Raw genomic sequence first — 14,800 nt, forward strand, 5'->3', positions numbered from 1 at the left:
TTCTATGTGATTAAACTTGTGTTGGTTTCACCTTTCACGTGAGCCAGGGATCTTGCTGGTTCTTCTTCTGTTATGTATCCACAAGCTCTGAATCCTCAGGCCATGAGATGTGAAGATACATGTCAGTTCCCCCAGCTCAGCAGTGACAAGGACTCTACTTCAGGGCAACATCTATTAATAGAGGATGTCACATCAGAAATCCCAGGAGGCTTCTGAAGAGACTTTCCAGGCTCCTTCCCTGGAATGTTTCGATTTCCTCTCTGGAGGAGTATTCTTGGCAAAGACATTTTCAGACTTGAAAACCTTTGTTAAAGACTGCATTTGTGGGGCTCAGTTCCTGCATGATCTTCCACGAATTGATTAAGACACACACATAGACACACACACACACGCACACACACACACACACACACACTCACACACACGTGACCTTCATTGGTTAGAAAGTTGTCCTAAGTGGAAGCTGGGAGTTATACGGTTTTTCATCAGAGGAATTTTGATGTACTTTGTGTCAATTACAGTTAATTAAATTCCTTTCCCATTACTTGGTTTTGGGGATGGAGTGGCAGGTAGTGTGATCCCTGTTTCATTGGTGGAAAAGTTGAGAAATACTTCACTCCAGGCCACACAGAAGGTGGCTGTGGGCCGGGAAGGCGTCCAGGGTCTATGGTTATTGCTCGTTGCCTGGTTGCTGTGTCCCTCTGTCCAGAAGCTAAGAGCCCAGGGGACCCAAAGGCCTCACTGTTGAACTATTTTCTCCTCCTATTTTCTCTCATTTTTTTTTTTTTTTTTCACTCTGAGTAAGTGACTAGTTACGCATGGACTACTTCTGCACAAAGGAATTCAGTGTTCATTTTTAGGAAGCAGTAGCAGAGTACACTAGGCTTTTACTTAAAAAGATGGAAAAGAATGTGACAGAGCAGTGCTCTTATTATTAAAAAGAATCTTCCAAAAACGGGAAACAGTGGTCACTGCTTATGCATCCAGATAAACTCTAGTAGTTGAGAAGGAATATTAGTACCATTTTCCTGAGAAACATGCTTTAAGTTAATACGTATGTTTTGACACTGTTATGAGTTGATTTTGAAAATAGTCTCCAAGGTGAAAAGAGTGGGAGGACTTTAAAAAAAGTTCCCGGATAGTCATCAGAAGATATTTCAATTCCATTTTCTAATGAAATTCCTACTCAGCAGAGTCTGCATGTACATTTTCTTAAATAGTGTGAAGTGGAAGTGTTAGTCACTCAGCTGTATACAACTCTTTGCAACCATATGAACTGCAGCCTGCCAGACTCCTCTGTCCATGGGGTTCTCCAGGCAAGAATACTGGAGTGGGTAGCCATTCCCTTCCCCAGGGCACCTTCCCAACTCGGGGTCGAACCTTGGTCTCTTGCATTGCAGGCAGATTCTTTACTGTCTGAGCCACCAGAGAAACCGCTACATAGTGTAGTGTAAGAATTTTACTTATTCAGATTGAGATGTGTGACTTGTATAATGCCCACTAAGAAAGGATTAGTCATCTTTTATTTTTATAGCAGAAGAGACGGTGGAAGTGGTGAAGGGGCCTCACCCTCTGAGCTCTACAGATATAACAGTAACTTGTTTTCAGTTTTTGAGCTTTAAACTTGCTTTGCCTCTGGGCAATCATAAATAAAAGAGTGGAGAAAAAGCAAAGATAACTATATGGGTATGGTAAATACACCATTGAATCATAACCATGTATATGGCCCCTAGCTCGCATTATGCAATCACATCCACTTAACTACTGAAAAATGACAATATGAAAAATCTCTAGGGAGGTCTCTTAAGGTTTAACTCTATTCATTCTCTCAAGAACACGTACCACTAACTAGTTCAGCTAGAGCGTAATTAGAGCATACACACTGCCACCTAGCAATTCATATGATTTTTGATTAGAAAGAATATTGATATCTAAGGCAGTTTTGTGTAATGATCTGGAAATGTAACAGATCTGTTCAGGGAATTTGCTGACTGATGTGTTTGCAACAACAATATTTTTTATTCCTCAAAGCATGCCTCCAACCCAAAGTTATTTGAGAGGCTAAATAGAGAAAAGAAGTTTATGTCTAGTTCCCGATTTATGTAATCCAGTGGATTGCTTCACTTTTGGGGGTTAAAAACACATGTTGCAGAAGTTTGAATGCTGAAGAATTTCTAAGTGTAGGGGTTGAGGAGTAAGAGGTACCAAATTTGATATAAATGATGTTCCATTTCACATATTTCTAGAAATCCTCTGTCCCTTTTTCATCCACTGGCCTTTGAGCTTCCTGATGGCAGGGGCTGTCGATCCTAATCCAGCTCTTGGCCTGGCTGGCAATGCCCTGCTGATACTTCCATGACACACAGAGCCTGTCAGAGGCTTGTGTTCCTCTTCTGGGCCATCCTTTATCTCCTCTGTATTTAGAGTATTATAAAATGACACATTGACATATGCTCATTGTACCTATTCAAGCCATGCAAAAGAATAAAAGTGAATGCCCTCCAGATGTCTGTATATATACATACACATATGTAACTTTCATACGTAAAATGAAGTCAGACTATGATTCTACATTGTACGTTTTGTCTTAATATTTCGTACTTTGTCTTGGTGATCTTTCATATCTACCTTACTCCTTTTAATTGCGCCATAGTATTTCATTATACATATATCGGTAATTTAACAGTTCCCTTGTTGGTAACCTTTTAGGTTTTCTCCCCAAATCAATTTTTGTTCTGATGATTCAGCCGCAAATATTTTTATGTATGCTTCGGACGTTGTATGTATTTCCATAGGATGAGTTGTTTGAAATAGAATTGCTTGCGTGAAAGAGTATGCACATTTCAAATGTTGATAGTTCTAATGGGGAGTTTGTTCAATGGTGTAAAAGTTCAGTTATGAAAGGTGAACAAGTTCTGTAACATTGTACCTGTAGTTAACAATGCTGTTGACACTTAAAAAATGTAAGAGGGAGATCTCACATTGTGTTGTGCTGTGTGTGAGTCGCTTCAGTCATGTCTAACTCTGTGACCCCGTGGGCTTTAACCTGCCAGGCTCCTCTGTCCATGAGATTCTCCAGACAAGAATACTGGAGCAGGTTGCCATGCACTATTAGCATACAAAAAGTGGGGAGGCATAAAGAAACTTTGAGAGTTGACGAGTATATTAATTGTCTTGATTGTGGTGCTGGTTTCACAGGTATATGAATGTGTCCATCCTCATTAAATTGTTTGTGTCAAATATATATAGTATTTTTGCATATCAATTATACCTCAGTAAAGATGTGTTTTTAAAAAAAGAATATGTGCGCAGTGAAGTTGGAGAAGTACTGCATTTTTTTATTTTAGAGGGAAATATAATGAAAAGTAATCAACCACATAAAAAATTTTTGATAACTCCCTTCAGAAAATAAACATCCATTTACACTATCAGTGATAACATCAAAGGTTTACAACCTCAGACACACAATGAAATCAGCCCAGCTCTTAACAAAACAAAGACCTGATGCCCAGGTACCATTCATGGAAGTTTGGATTTAATTGGTTTGGAATGGGGTCTGGGCATTGATAGTCTTTAAAATCTCCCCAGGGTATTAAAATTACTCAACTAGGATGAAGATTTACTGTTATAAATTTTAACCTGCAGTCTTTTTTTGTTTTATAAGGGGAAAAATGTATCTTATGTGAATTTCCATGTTCCTGATTGTTAGTGAGATTGACACATGAGTTAACATATGAGTTTTGTATTGTGTACCTTGCCTGTTTCCCTGTGTGGATGTCTTTTGATTCTTGATGCAAATTAATCCTTTGTTATGTGCCAGTTTCTCTCAATTTGTCCTATGTCAAAGTCAGATGACAGGTTCAGCCACTCTTTCCTTCAGTGATCTGAGTTGCTTCTTTTATCAAATATTGTCATTTCACTTTAAGACTTTGTGTCCAGATCTTCCTACATTGATTTATTTGGATAATCCCATGCTGTTTTAATTATTATAGCTTTGGTATATTTAAATATTTGGCCAGAGAGTTTTCTTAAAATATTTTAAACTACTTTTTGCATATTTTCCATTCCAGATCATCTTGACAATGATTCCAGAACCAAGTTTTTTTTTTTTTTTAAAGCTAAAAAATGCTGCTAGGATTTTGGTTGGCTTACATTAATTTGTAAATTATTTTTGGATAAATTACAGTTTTAATAATGTTGAATTATCCTATTAGGAAATATGGTATGACCATTCACTTATTTAATCTTTAGTATACTTCAGTAAAACTTCATAGCTTTTCCTGCATATATTTGCAGCACATTTCTTGTGAGATTCACTCATAGATATTTTTGCTGCTATTATTTTGCCAATACTGGCATGGGAACTTTTTTCAGATTACATATTTTGATTTGTTATTCTCAGCTACTCATTTTTGAATATTTCCTTTGTATCCAATCACTTTACTGAGCTACTGTTATTAATTACCATAATTATTCAGTTCATTCTTGTGAATCTTTCTAGAAAGACTGTTTCATTTCCTACAGACTTTTCCTCATAGCCGTAACATTCCAGTAAATCATCAATTTCTGTAAATGTTCCATGGTGATTTAAAAAGAATGCGTAGGGAATCCTTGCATTGTTCCTTAACCATTCCTGACCAAAAAAATAAAATAAAATTCTTAGCAAGCCTGCAATCCAACAATCTGAGCCTAATTTCTTTTTTCTTCTGGAACAGTGTTTTCTCTTTTTCCTTGCAGTTTCCTTTTGAGTCTCATCTCTTGCAGCCCAGGTTTAAGAGTGCCGAATCTCAGCATAAAATCAGTCTTCAAATAAACAGAAGGCAAAGCAATATGTTTTACTACCTCAGCTTATGTGGTTCTGTGCCACTCACTTGGGGCTCTGACTCTTGACCATTTCTGCTCCTGAGAGACGAAAAGTGTCCCTGAGCCAAGCCCCGCGCTGGGTGCCTGCCCCCCTGTCATCATTAATAAACAGTCATTGGCAGGGGTCACGGCTCTCGCTCGGTGAGTGGCATGTTTGGAGGAAAAACTGCTGAGGACCTTGGAAGCCAGTTGGATGGCTGTGATGGTTGCGTCACCACACCAGGTCTCACCCGCCGCCCTCTGATTGTGGACGGTGGAGACGGGAACAGAGGGACCTCTGCTCCCCTTGCCACCCCTGCCCACCCTGCTGTCTCCCTGAGTCTCACAGGACTCCAGGAGGGATGACCCTGTGAGCGTGTCTGCCATCACAGTCCCATCTGCCCACTCTGGCATCCTTTCCTGAACTGGGTTACTTGAAGCCGTTACAGCGCCTGATGAATCACCTGAGCCTGCTTTCTGTCCAGACCTCAGCCCAGGCATTCTTTCCTCAGGGGAACCTTCCCTGATGCCCCCTGGCCCAGTTGAAGCCTCCCCGCTGTGGGTTTCCCTGGCCCTGTGCCCCTCTCCCTTAGGCACTGCTCAGACTTAAAGTTTCCGTTTACTGGGATGGACTTTAGAAAATTAAAATTGTTCTTCTCTACTAAACTGTTAGCTCCATAAAAGCAGAGCCCAAGTCTGTTTTTGTTTCCCAGGATGTCTCCAGGGCCTGGCATCAGACTTGGCAAGTAGCTAAGTAAATAGTAAGCAAATTTGTTGAATGAAAGAATACAAAAGTGATTTCAGGCAGCTTTCTCTCTGTTTTATTCCTGAATGCATTCTTCATCTCAACTTAGACAATGTGTATTGCTTCTTTATCAACAGTAAGGGAGGCTATTACTGTATACTGGATGGGGTAATACTTACTTCAGAAATTTTATTTAAGTCCAGGAAAACATTATCATTATTTTTTAAAAATCCTCTATTCATCTTTTAAGAAATTTTGAGAAAAGCAAGAAGCAGCATTCATCCAGTCTCATTGTGTTTGAAGCATGATTGCAACCATGCATGAGGGCCTGCTGGTCATGGAAAGGAGCATGAACTGTGAATATCTGAAGGCTGGCAGAAGTTGGAGATGTTTAAGAAGCAGGAGGGGAAAGAGGACAGCTAGCAAAGGAATTGCATTAATTCAAGACATGGAAAAGCTTATTGGAAGCATTCTTCAAAACCCTTCAGAAGCTAGTAAAATAATACTTCACTATGTTTTTCTCCAGCTCTTAAAAAGCCTCACAAACGTAAATCTGTGATAAAACGTGAAAATAAGTATTGGCAACTAATTACATTCTCGGGGAGATTTAATTTAAAAGGAGCATATTTGTACTACTTCTCTTCAGTAAGATGTTTATGGCATCTGGTCAAAGTAGAATGGACATTTGAAAATCCTTCAACATAGCTGGTATTTAAAGAATAGCAATTGGCTAACGTTTGTGGCTCTGTACATTGAATATTTTGGCTCCCATCTGCTGGTATTCATTCTGAAAGATTTATAATCCTTTGGGGAATGTGGTCAGTGACAAGAGTAGAAGTAAATCCTGAAATGTGGAAAAACTAACTTTCCCTCATAAAAAACTGTTCTAAAAAAATCCCTCAAGCCTATGAATATGTTTCCAGATTTTCAAAAAAGCTGATGATTTACAGAAAAAATTTTTTTTCTATAAAGATCTAACTTCTTAATGATAAATGTGTATTTTCCATCATTTGGTTTCAAAATTGGCCTAAAGATAGTTCAGCAAAATACAAGATCTTATGTTTTGGGCATCAGCTGCAGTTACATGACTTTTAAAAGTTTATGTCATCCGTTATAGTGTAAATAATGAAGTAAAACTCAAAAGGTGGAAATACTCTACAAGAGAAAAATGAAAAGAACTTGCAAGAGGAAGCCAAGCTGGTGCTGAATGTCTAAGCAGAAAACTGCTACCAAAGAAACTAGACACAGGAATAGGGAGTCAGGAAGATTCCCCATCATGTATGACTGGGAATAGCAGGACAGAAATTCTTCTTCATGGAGTTAGACCTGATGGGAAGGGCTTTCCTGGCCTGACTGGGGCAGGACACGTTGTTGGACAACTACTTGCTTCCTGCTCAGACTCCTGCTTGCGCTGAATCTGAAGCCACTGCCTGAAGAATCCTCTTGATCTGAGGCTCTCAGCTTCCATTGTCCAACCTTTAAGAACGCAGCTCTGTTCCTGCAGGTGCCTGGGAGGAACTTTCTGCCTCCTTTTCACCATTTAAATTCAGAAAAAGAGCCTTGTTTAATGAGTTGTTTCTCTTATCTTCTTTGCTTTTCTTTTTTCTATGTTATTTTCCTTAGTTAATTACGGTTAGTATTTAGTTCTCCCTTATGGTTTACAAAATATATACCTTTTTCTAAGAGAGGCACCAGAGGAACTGGTGTGTGGTGTCCTGTGTCCCAAACAGGGGGTCCATGATACTGACAGTAATGATAGAAGACACAGCGCTTTATGTTTTAAAACCAGCTGTGTGAAAATTGGTGGCATTAAAATTTCTCTTGTTATTGAGAAAAAGATGCTAAAAGCTCTAAGAACAAAACTTATTATTTTATATGTAAGTGAAAAAATTAAGGCTCTTGTCATTCTAAACTTAATCTTGAATATAAAAGACAGCCTAGATGACCCAGAGGGAAAATTAGAAGGAAAAGCAGAAATGTTGTTCAGAGCACTTTTAGAGATGTGGAGGGAATATTCTGGAAGGGAGCAAGCAGAGTCTCTGAAGCCTAAACATTTCTATCTTCACTTTTTGATGCTCACTCTCTACAGATCCCACTTTAGTTATAAACATATTGTGTTGAATTTATAGGAGGATTGGCATGCGTGTATTTGCATGCTATGAAGGTGGGAAGCTTGAGTATAATTTCCATTTCTTTTGTGCTAAGTATATCTACCTACACATATAATATATATATATATATAATATAGCAATATAAAGCCATGATTAGCAAATGATAGTAAACATAATTTGAAGATGTCTTCCCTCAAGAAAAGAAAAATATGTATTTAGGCCATTGCTACTGTGTTTTGACATAGAAACCCAAGGCTGTCTTATGAACACCTTTTGCATAAAATAGCTTTTTCTTGGCTCCGTTAGAAGTATTGCTTTTCTGTCTTATTAACTATTCTAGGAATTCTTATTTAGCAGCCACTCTCAATAGCAGTAGCAGTAATATATGTATGTAGAAGTAATATATGCTATGTTCTTAAAAATTTTTCAAAGCATTAATGATCAGTGGATGTTACTTAATTTCAGCAATAAATTCTTATTTAATTTCCTAGCAGGCCTGATTCACTGATCATCATTAAAAAATTTTTATATCTCTTGGATTTTTTGAAGAAGCTGTTCCCAACTGCTCTTTACATGCAGTGATTAGCTAAACAGGCATTGATTGGCATGTTATTTGGCCAGCATTTCATTCATGACAGTGAAACAATCTTTTCCTGTCCTTCAGTCCACCCATTGGTTCCCAGGTTTTAGTGGAATCGCTTCCTCTTTCCCAGCCTCACAGCCTCACCCTGCTTATTCTCTATCCCACATGGATCACTGTGCTGCCTACCAGGCAGTTTGCTTTCTTCACGTATTCTATGTTCTAGACCATTCTGTGTACATCTGTAAGAATAATTTTCAGTCACAGTTTGCACTGTAGCACACACAGTTCAGGGACTGCCTATAAACCCCAGGTAAACCTCACCTTCCTCAGAATCTCTCTCAAGGCTTGCCCCTGACTCTATTTAATATCATAATTCCACCTGATGTTGTAGCTGTTTAAAGCAGACAGACCACCTTAACATGGTTGACTCTTAACTGGAATAATGTTTTATGACACCCTGGACAGCTTTCTTGTGCTTTAGCTCAGCATGATCCATTTAACAAATTATAACCTACTCAGAGAATTCTAAAAACGAAACATGCTGTGTATGGGGACACACACTTCCCAGTCCATGGATTCATCAACATCTAGTAAATTTCTATGAGAGCATGATCTTATTTAACCTTTCTGTGGCCTTGGGTCTTTGCAGGGAGGAAATCAGACGGCTACCGTGATTGCATTGTGTTCAATGAAGGATTTTAACTTAGCACAAGAGACCTGCCAGTTGGCGATCAGGGATGTTGGAGGCCTTGAAGTTTTAATAAATTTACTTGAGACAGATGAAGTTAAATGTAAGGTGAGTGTCTTGATCACAGTGGACGAGGAGCCTTGATACACATGTGCTTCTCATGTGTCTATTCACGTGTTTCTCTTCTCAGTGCTGGGCATCTGCCCTTCCTGTTGCTTGTTGCTGGTCTTTAATTTTTACTGATAACTCACTTCTACTACAATTAGCTACCTTTGTCGACTCTCTGTTTTTCTTCCTTGTCTTTTTGGCTTCTTTCCATTAGCTTATGCTTCTTAAATGATGAATGTTTGTTTACTTAACTGCAGGAAAATGCAGGGAATCGGGGGATGTGTATAACACCTGGGAATAAACAGTTCCCTTAAAAAACTTAATTGGGGAAGGATTTTAGGTAGACTTGGAATTTTTAAAAAATATAGCACTGGTTCTGCATTAAGCACCCATTCATCTGTAACTTTTTCTTCTCATTTAGATTGGTTCATTAAAAATCCTGAAGGAAATCAGTCATAATCCTCAAATCAGACGTAATATTGTTGACCTTGGGGGCTTACCAGTTATGGTTAATATACTTGATTCTCCACATAAGAGTCTGAAATGCTTGGCGGCTGAGACAATTGCGAATGTTGCCAAGTTTAGGAGAGCCCGGCGGGTGGTAAGACGCCATGGAGGCATCACCAAGCTGGTGAGTAGGTGCCACTCACGGGGGCGGGCATCCCCTGTCCTTCCCTGCTCCTCCTGGACACTCAGTAACACCTGGCTGTGTTCTGGGAATCTTTTTCTTGTGTAACACGCCCTTGAAAATTATTTTTGTGTATGTACATTGGCAAGCAGCCAAAAAAGCATGTTCAACCTAATTTTTCAAAGAAATAATGAATTTTTAAAAATAGATGTCATTTTCACCTATCACACAGGTGGGGATACATTCATATGGCGGGGGGCAGTGGTGGCGAGAGGGTGGTGACTGACTTCACTCAGTCTGAGACTGCCACAACATTGTTCATCAACTATAGTCCGATATGAAATAAGCAGTTTGAAAAAAAGAGGGTGACAATGGATGAAGCCCTCTGCAGTGGGACACCGCCTGGAGACCCACATCCTATGAGGAGATAGAGATAATTGCCCCCACAGAGACAGAGCGGCACTCATCCTACTGTTACTTACAGAAGTGAGAACTGAAAACAACATGTTTTACAGGATGAGATTAGTAAAACTGTAAGTGACACATCCATAAGAAGTATCCATTGTCAGCTGTCAGTATTGTGTCTTAGAAGTTTATTTAGTAACAAGGAATAAATGTATGTGTGAAAGTGAAAGTGTTAATCACTCAGTCATGTCCAACTCTTTGCAACCCCATGGACTGTAGCTCGCCAGACTCCTCGAACAGAGGAATTTCCCAGGAAAGAATATGGGAGTGGGATCTTCCTGACCCAGGAATTGAACCTGGGTCTTCTGCGTTGCAGGCAGATTCTTTACCATCTGAGTCACCAGGGAAACCCCAAATATATGTTTAATATTATATAAAATCATCACAGGATTAAAAACTAATGATATCCATGATCCCAGTTTTTAAAGACCTTAGCTAACAAGTATAGAAAAATCACTTGAAATACACAAAATTTTTCCTAAGGGGTTCTCTCTGAAATGACTACCAAATTTCCTCCCTACTATTCTACACTGGCCAGTTTGTTATATTACATATATAATCAGAAACCATGATTATTTCAGTAACTGTCACTGGAAGAAAGAAGCTGGCTCAGGGTCCCTGCCCCATCAGCAGGGATATTTATAACGTGCAGTATGGAAGTGCATTTTCATTCTCACTGTATCTTGAGTTGCTCCCACACTGGATGACATCACCGCTTTCCTACTTTAAGTTTCTTGAAGATGACAGACATGTCTTATTCATCTCAGTGTCATCCTCAGCACCTTACCTAGGACTTCACACACATTAACAGTTAAGAAATATCTATCGAATCAATGCAGATTCCATGTGAATATGTATGGTGAAACATGTTCAGAAATTTCCTGGAAGAGATGCTGTATAGTCACTTGTAATCTGTAGAGCACCAAAGCTTAGAGTTATTTGCCTCAAAAATAAGATGGACTTGTGGCTGGATAGATAGATGAATAGATAGCTATGTAATGAAACAGATGTGGAAGAATGGTAATTATAGAACCTAGGGGTTGGATGTGTGGATGTTGCCACATGAATATTTCAGCCTTCATGAATATTTGAAAATTTTCATAATAAAATGTTGGAGAGAAAGGGAATTATTACTGTGATTATCATTATTCTGCTTAAATAATGAATCATGTGGTAGGCTGGTGTGACTGTCCACCAAAACTGCTTCATAAGAATGATACAACAATAAAATGTTTTTATGGGCATCTTATGCAATGTGTGTTGTAGACTGGAGTTTGGACAGTTGCAGTCACCTAATCAAAATAATGACACCTATTTAATTTTAATTCTAAATATATAGCTTTAAATGGAGCATATAGAAATAGTGAATGTTGTACAACTGAAAATAATAAAACATTGTAAATCAACTATACTTCAGTAAAAATTTTAAACATTTAAATTAATAAATAAAGATAGAAAATTTGTTAAATAAATTTTAAAAAGAGAGACTAAAGAGAGGAGATGTCACTTGCATTTTGAAAGGTGAACAGGTATGTGTTAGGGAGGTGCAGAGAAAAGCGTTTAAAGATGGAGCTGTGCTGGTAAAGCCTGGAGCTAGCAAACAACACTGCATGCTTGGAAAGTAGGTGGTGTAACAGGGCCAGGCCCAGGATGAGATGGGCTGAGCAGTGAGAGATGAAGGTGGAGGACCATGGGGATCACACACAGTCTTATCCAGTAAGCTGTGAGACTGGACTTGGTACAGTTAGAGTAACCAATGGGCAGGTCCTTTTAGAAAGTTCTCCCTGTGATCAAGCCCATCTTCCTGCTGTCCTGTGCCCAGAAGTTACCTGAGAGCCACTAAATAGTCTCCACCCTTGTTCTTGGGTGGAGACCACAGGCTGTGTAGACCATGGGCTTGTGTATGCGTGCTCAGTTGACTTTTTGCCACCCCGTGGACTGTAGCCTGTCAGGCTCCTCTGTTCATGGAATTATCCCCCCAAGAATACTGGAGTCAGTTGCCATTTCCTTCTCTAGGGGTCTTCCTGAGCCAGGAATCAAATCCGAGACTCCTGCATCTCCTGCGCTGGTAGGCAGATTCTTCACCAGTTAACCACCTGAGAAGTCCAATTAGACCATGAGTCAGCACTAATTAAAGGCAGTGTGCTCTCTCTATGATCTTGGAATTAGGAATCAGTGGAAGTAGGAATCAGTGCAATTAGGAATTGTCTGCTGCTCCCTTCTAAAAGGCAGACAAGATTAAGTGGGCAGTATCCATGGAATTTGGTCTCTGGTGAGAGAGGAATGGAGGAGACATGCGGGGGATAAAGACGGCTCAGGGTGGCTGGCTTCACACCCTGTCCTTCACGGGCAGCCTGACACCCCGCTGTGTGCATGTACCTTGCCTCTCCCTTGAGGGCTTCGGTGACTGGTTACTGCAGAGAGGAAAGAGGGTCCTCACAGCTGTGCATTTGGTCCAGTAGGTTTCGAAAGTTCAGGGTGATGGCTGTGTCCTCCAGAAAGGCCTCATGGTTTTAGGCGTGTACAGGCCAGAGAACTTTTCAGTTCTCTCTGTAAAGTTCTCACGGCTCTAGGGAGCCTACTTTCTGAGATACCAGGAATCAGGATGTGGTTTGCAAATCTTCCTCATTAGACGTTAGAGCCATATTAAGAAAATGCTATCTTGGGGGGATTAAATTTCATGTGGGAAGGAAATATAAAAGCTCCCAAATCTGAAGGACGTTGTTTTGAAGGTTCTGTGTGTTCTTTTGACTGCTGAAAGTTAATTTCTTAAAGGATTCTTATTTTTGAGGGAGGTGAGCTTAGTAGCAACCCTGAGGTGATTACAGGATGGGTTGTCTTTTTCTCTTTCCAAATAGTATTTTATTTTATTTTTTTTTTTCAAATCAAGAGTTTTTATTGTCTCTTTAAAAGATCACAACTGAGTCCATAGAACCATCTGCTATCTTGTTGTTTCTGCAGCAGGATCACTGAGATCTTCTTACTCATCAGCCTGCTGAACTGTTCCTTTTTCAGAAACATAGATGCCATCCAAAAATTTTCTGATATCCTTGTTTTTAACTGTGCTTGCTGAATCAAAGCAGCTGAATTTGACACAAGTTCAATGTCATTTCCTTCAAGAATCAACTCATCTTTCTGGGCTTGAGATACTGAACAGGCAACCCCTGGCCTCATTCGAACCCTGCGTATGTATTTTTCACCCGAAAAATTTCGGATTTCCACAGGAGAACCATTCTCCTGAATAACAGCGTTGATGGGGAAGTGGGCATACACTGACCTCATCGTGTAAAGGAAGCCCAGTGTAACACCCTTGATCATGTTCTGTACGTGACTACAGATTGTGCGAACAGTGGCCAGTTCCTTTCTGTTTCCCCACCATTTGTCAACATGGAGCCTCTTCTTTTTCTTTCCAAGGAGACTGAGTTCTACATTGATGTGATTGAAGTCCCTCCGCAGGGTGCCTCTGGGGCCCTTCACAATAACTGTCCGTCCCTTCAAGTTAATGTCTACATTTTCTGGGATGTCGACAGTCTGATTGCTGAGAATGGTCTTCATTCTCGCAGTAGATGCGGCAAAGAGAGCCAAATAGTATTTTACTTTTTTAACTTAATTTTTATTGGAGTATAGATGCTTTACAATGTTGTATTAGTTTCTACTGTACAGCAAAGAAAATCAGCTATCTATATATATATATATATATCCCCTCTTTTTTTGGATTTCCTTCACATGTAGGTTACCATAGAGCCCTAAGTCGAGTTTCCTGTGCTATATAATAGGTTCTCATTAATTATCAATTTTATGTACATAGTATCAATAGTGTGTGTGTCTGTGTATATATATATATCAGTCCCAGTCTCCCAATTCATTCCACCAACCCCTTCCCCTTGGTATCCATACATTTGTTCTCTACATCTGTGTCTCTGTTTCTGCTTTGCAAATAAGATCACCTATGCCATTTTTCTAACGCATATACCCACATATATGTGTAAATATAGGCATGATATTTGTCTTTCTCATTCTGACTTAATTCACTCTGTGTAACAGTCTCTCAGTCCATCCAGGTCTCTACAAGTGACGCAATTCCATTCCTTTTATGGCTGAGTAAGATTCCATCACATAGGTGCACCACCTCTTCTTTATCCGTTCGTCTGTTGGTGGACAGTTGGGTTGCTGCCAGGTCCTGGCTATTGTGATTGGTTTAAAGATCCCCGTCTGTGTTGTATTGATCTACCCTCGTAGGTCGCTCTGCTTGACTGTGGGAAGCATTCTGCAGAACCTGCTCAGTCCAGCCTGTATGAGACCCGAGACGTGGAGGTGGCCCGCTGTGGGGCGCTGGCACTGTGGAGCTGCAGCAAGAGCTATGCGAACAAAGAGGCCATTCGTAAAGCAGGAGGCATCCCTTTGCTGGCTCGGCTCCTGAAGACTTCTCATGAAAACATGCTTATCCCGGTGGTGGGGACGTTGCAGGAATGTGCCTCAGAGGTACACAGGCCAGCTCAGCCCACTGTGCTCTAATTTACCTTGACTTCCTTTAATGGAAAAATAATTTATGAAGTTATCATAACCACTAAGGAATTTTTTTTTTAAGAAGTCACCATTCTTTTAGAAAAGCAAGAGATTTTCGAATCAG

General features: G+C 39.8%; 1 protein-coding gene and 1 pseudogene across 1 annotated transcript in view; one reads left to right on the forward strand and one right to left on the reverse strand.

Moving 5' to 3' along the window:
• Nucleotides 1–14,800, forward strand: part of ARMC4 (armadillo repeat containing 4) — a 171,130-nt gene that overhangs the window by 66,022 nt on the left and 90,308 nt on the right. Inside the window, exons 11-13 of the mRNA XM_018057216.1 lie at nt 8,931–9,077; nt 9,499–9,708; nt 14,410–14,652. Coding sequence (XP_017912705.1) covers nt 8,931–9,077; nt 9,499–9,708; nt 14,410–14,652 — 600 coding nt within the window. The remainder of the gene's footprint in view (nt 1–8,930; nt 9,078–9,498; nt 9,709–14,409; nt 14,653–14,800) is intronic.
• Nucleotides 13,151–13,747, reverse strand: LOC102168920 (annotated as a pseudogene).

Source organism: Capra hircus, chromosome 13 (assembly GCF_001704415.2).
Source record: "Capra hircus breed San Clemente chromosome 13, ASM170441v1, whole genome shotgun sequence".
Lineage (NCBI taxonomy): Eukaryota > Metazoa > Chordata > Mammalia > Artiodactyla > Bovidae > Capra > Capra hircus.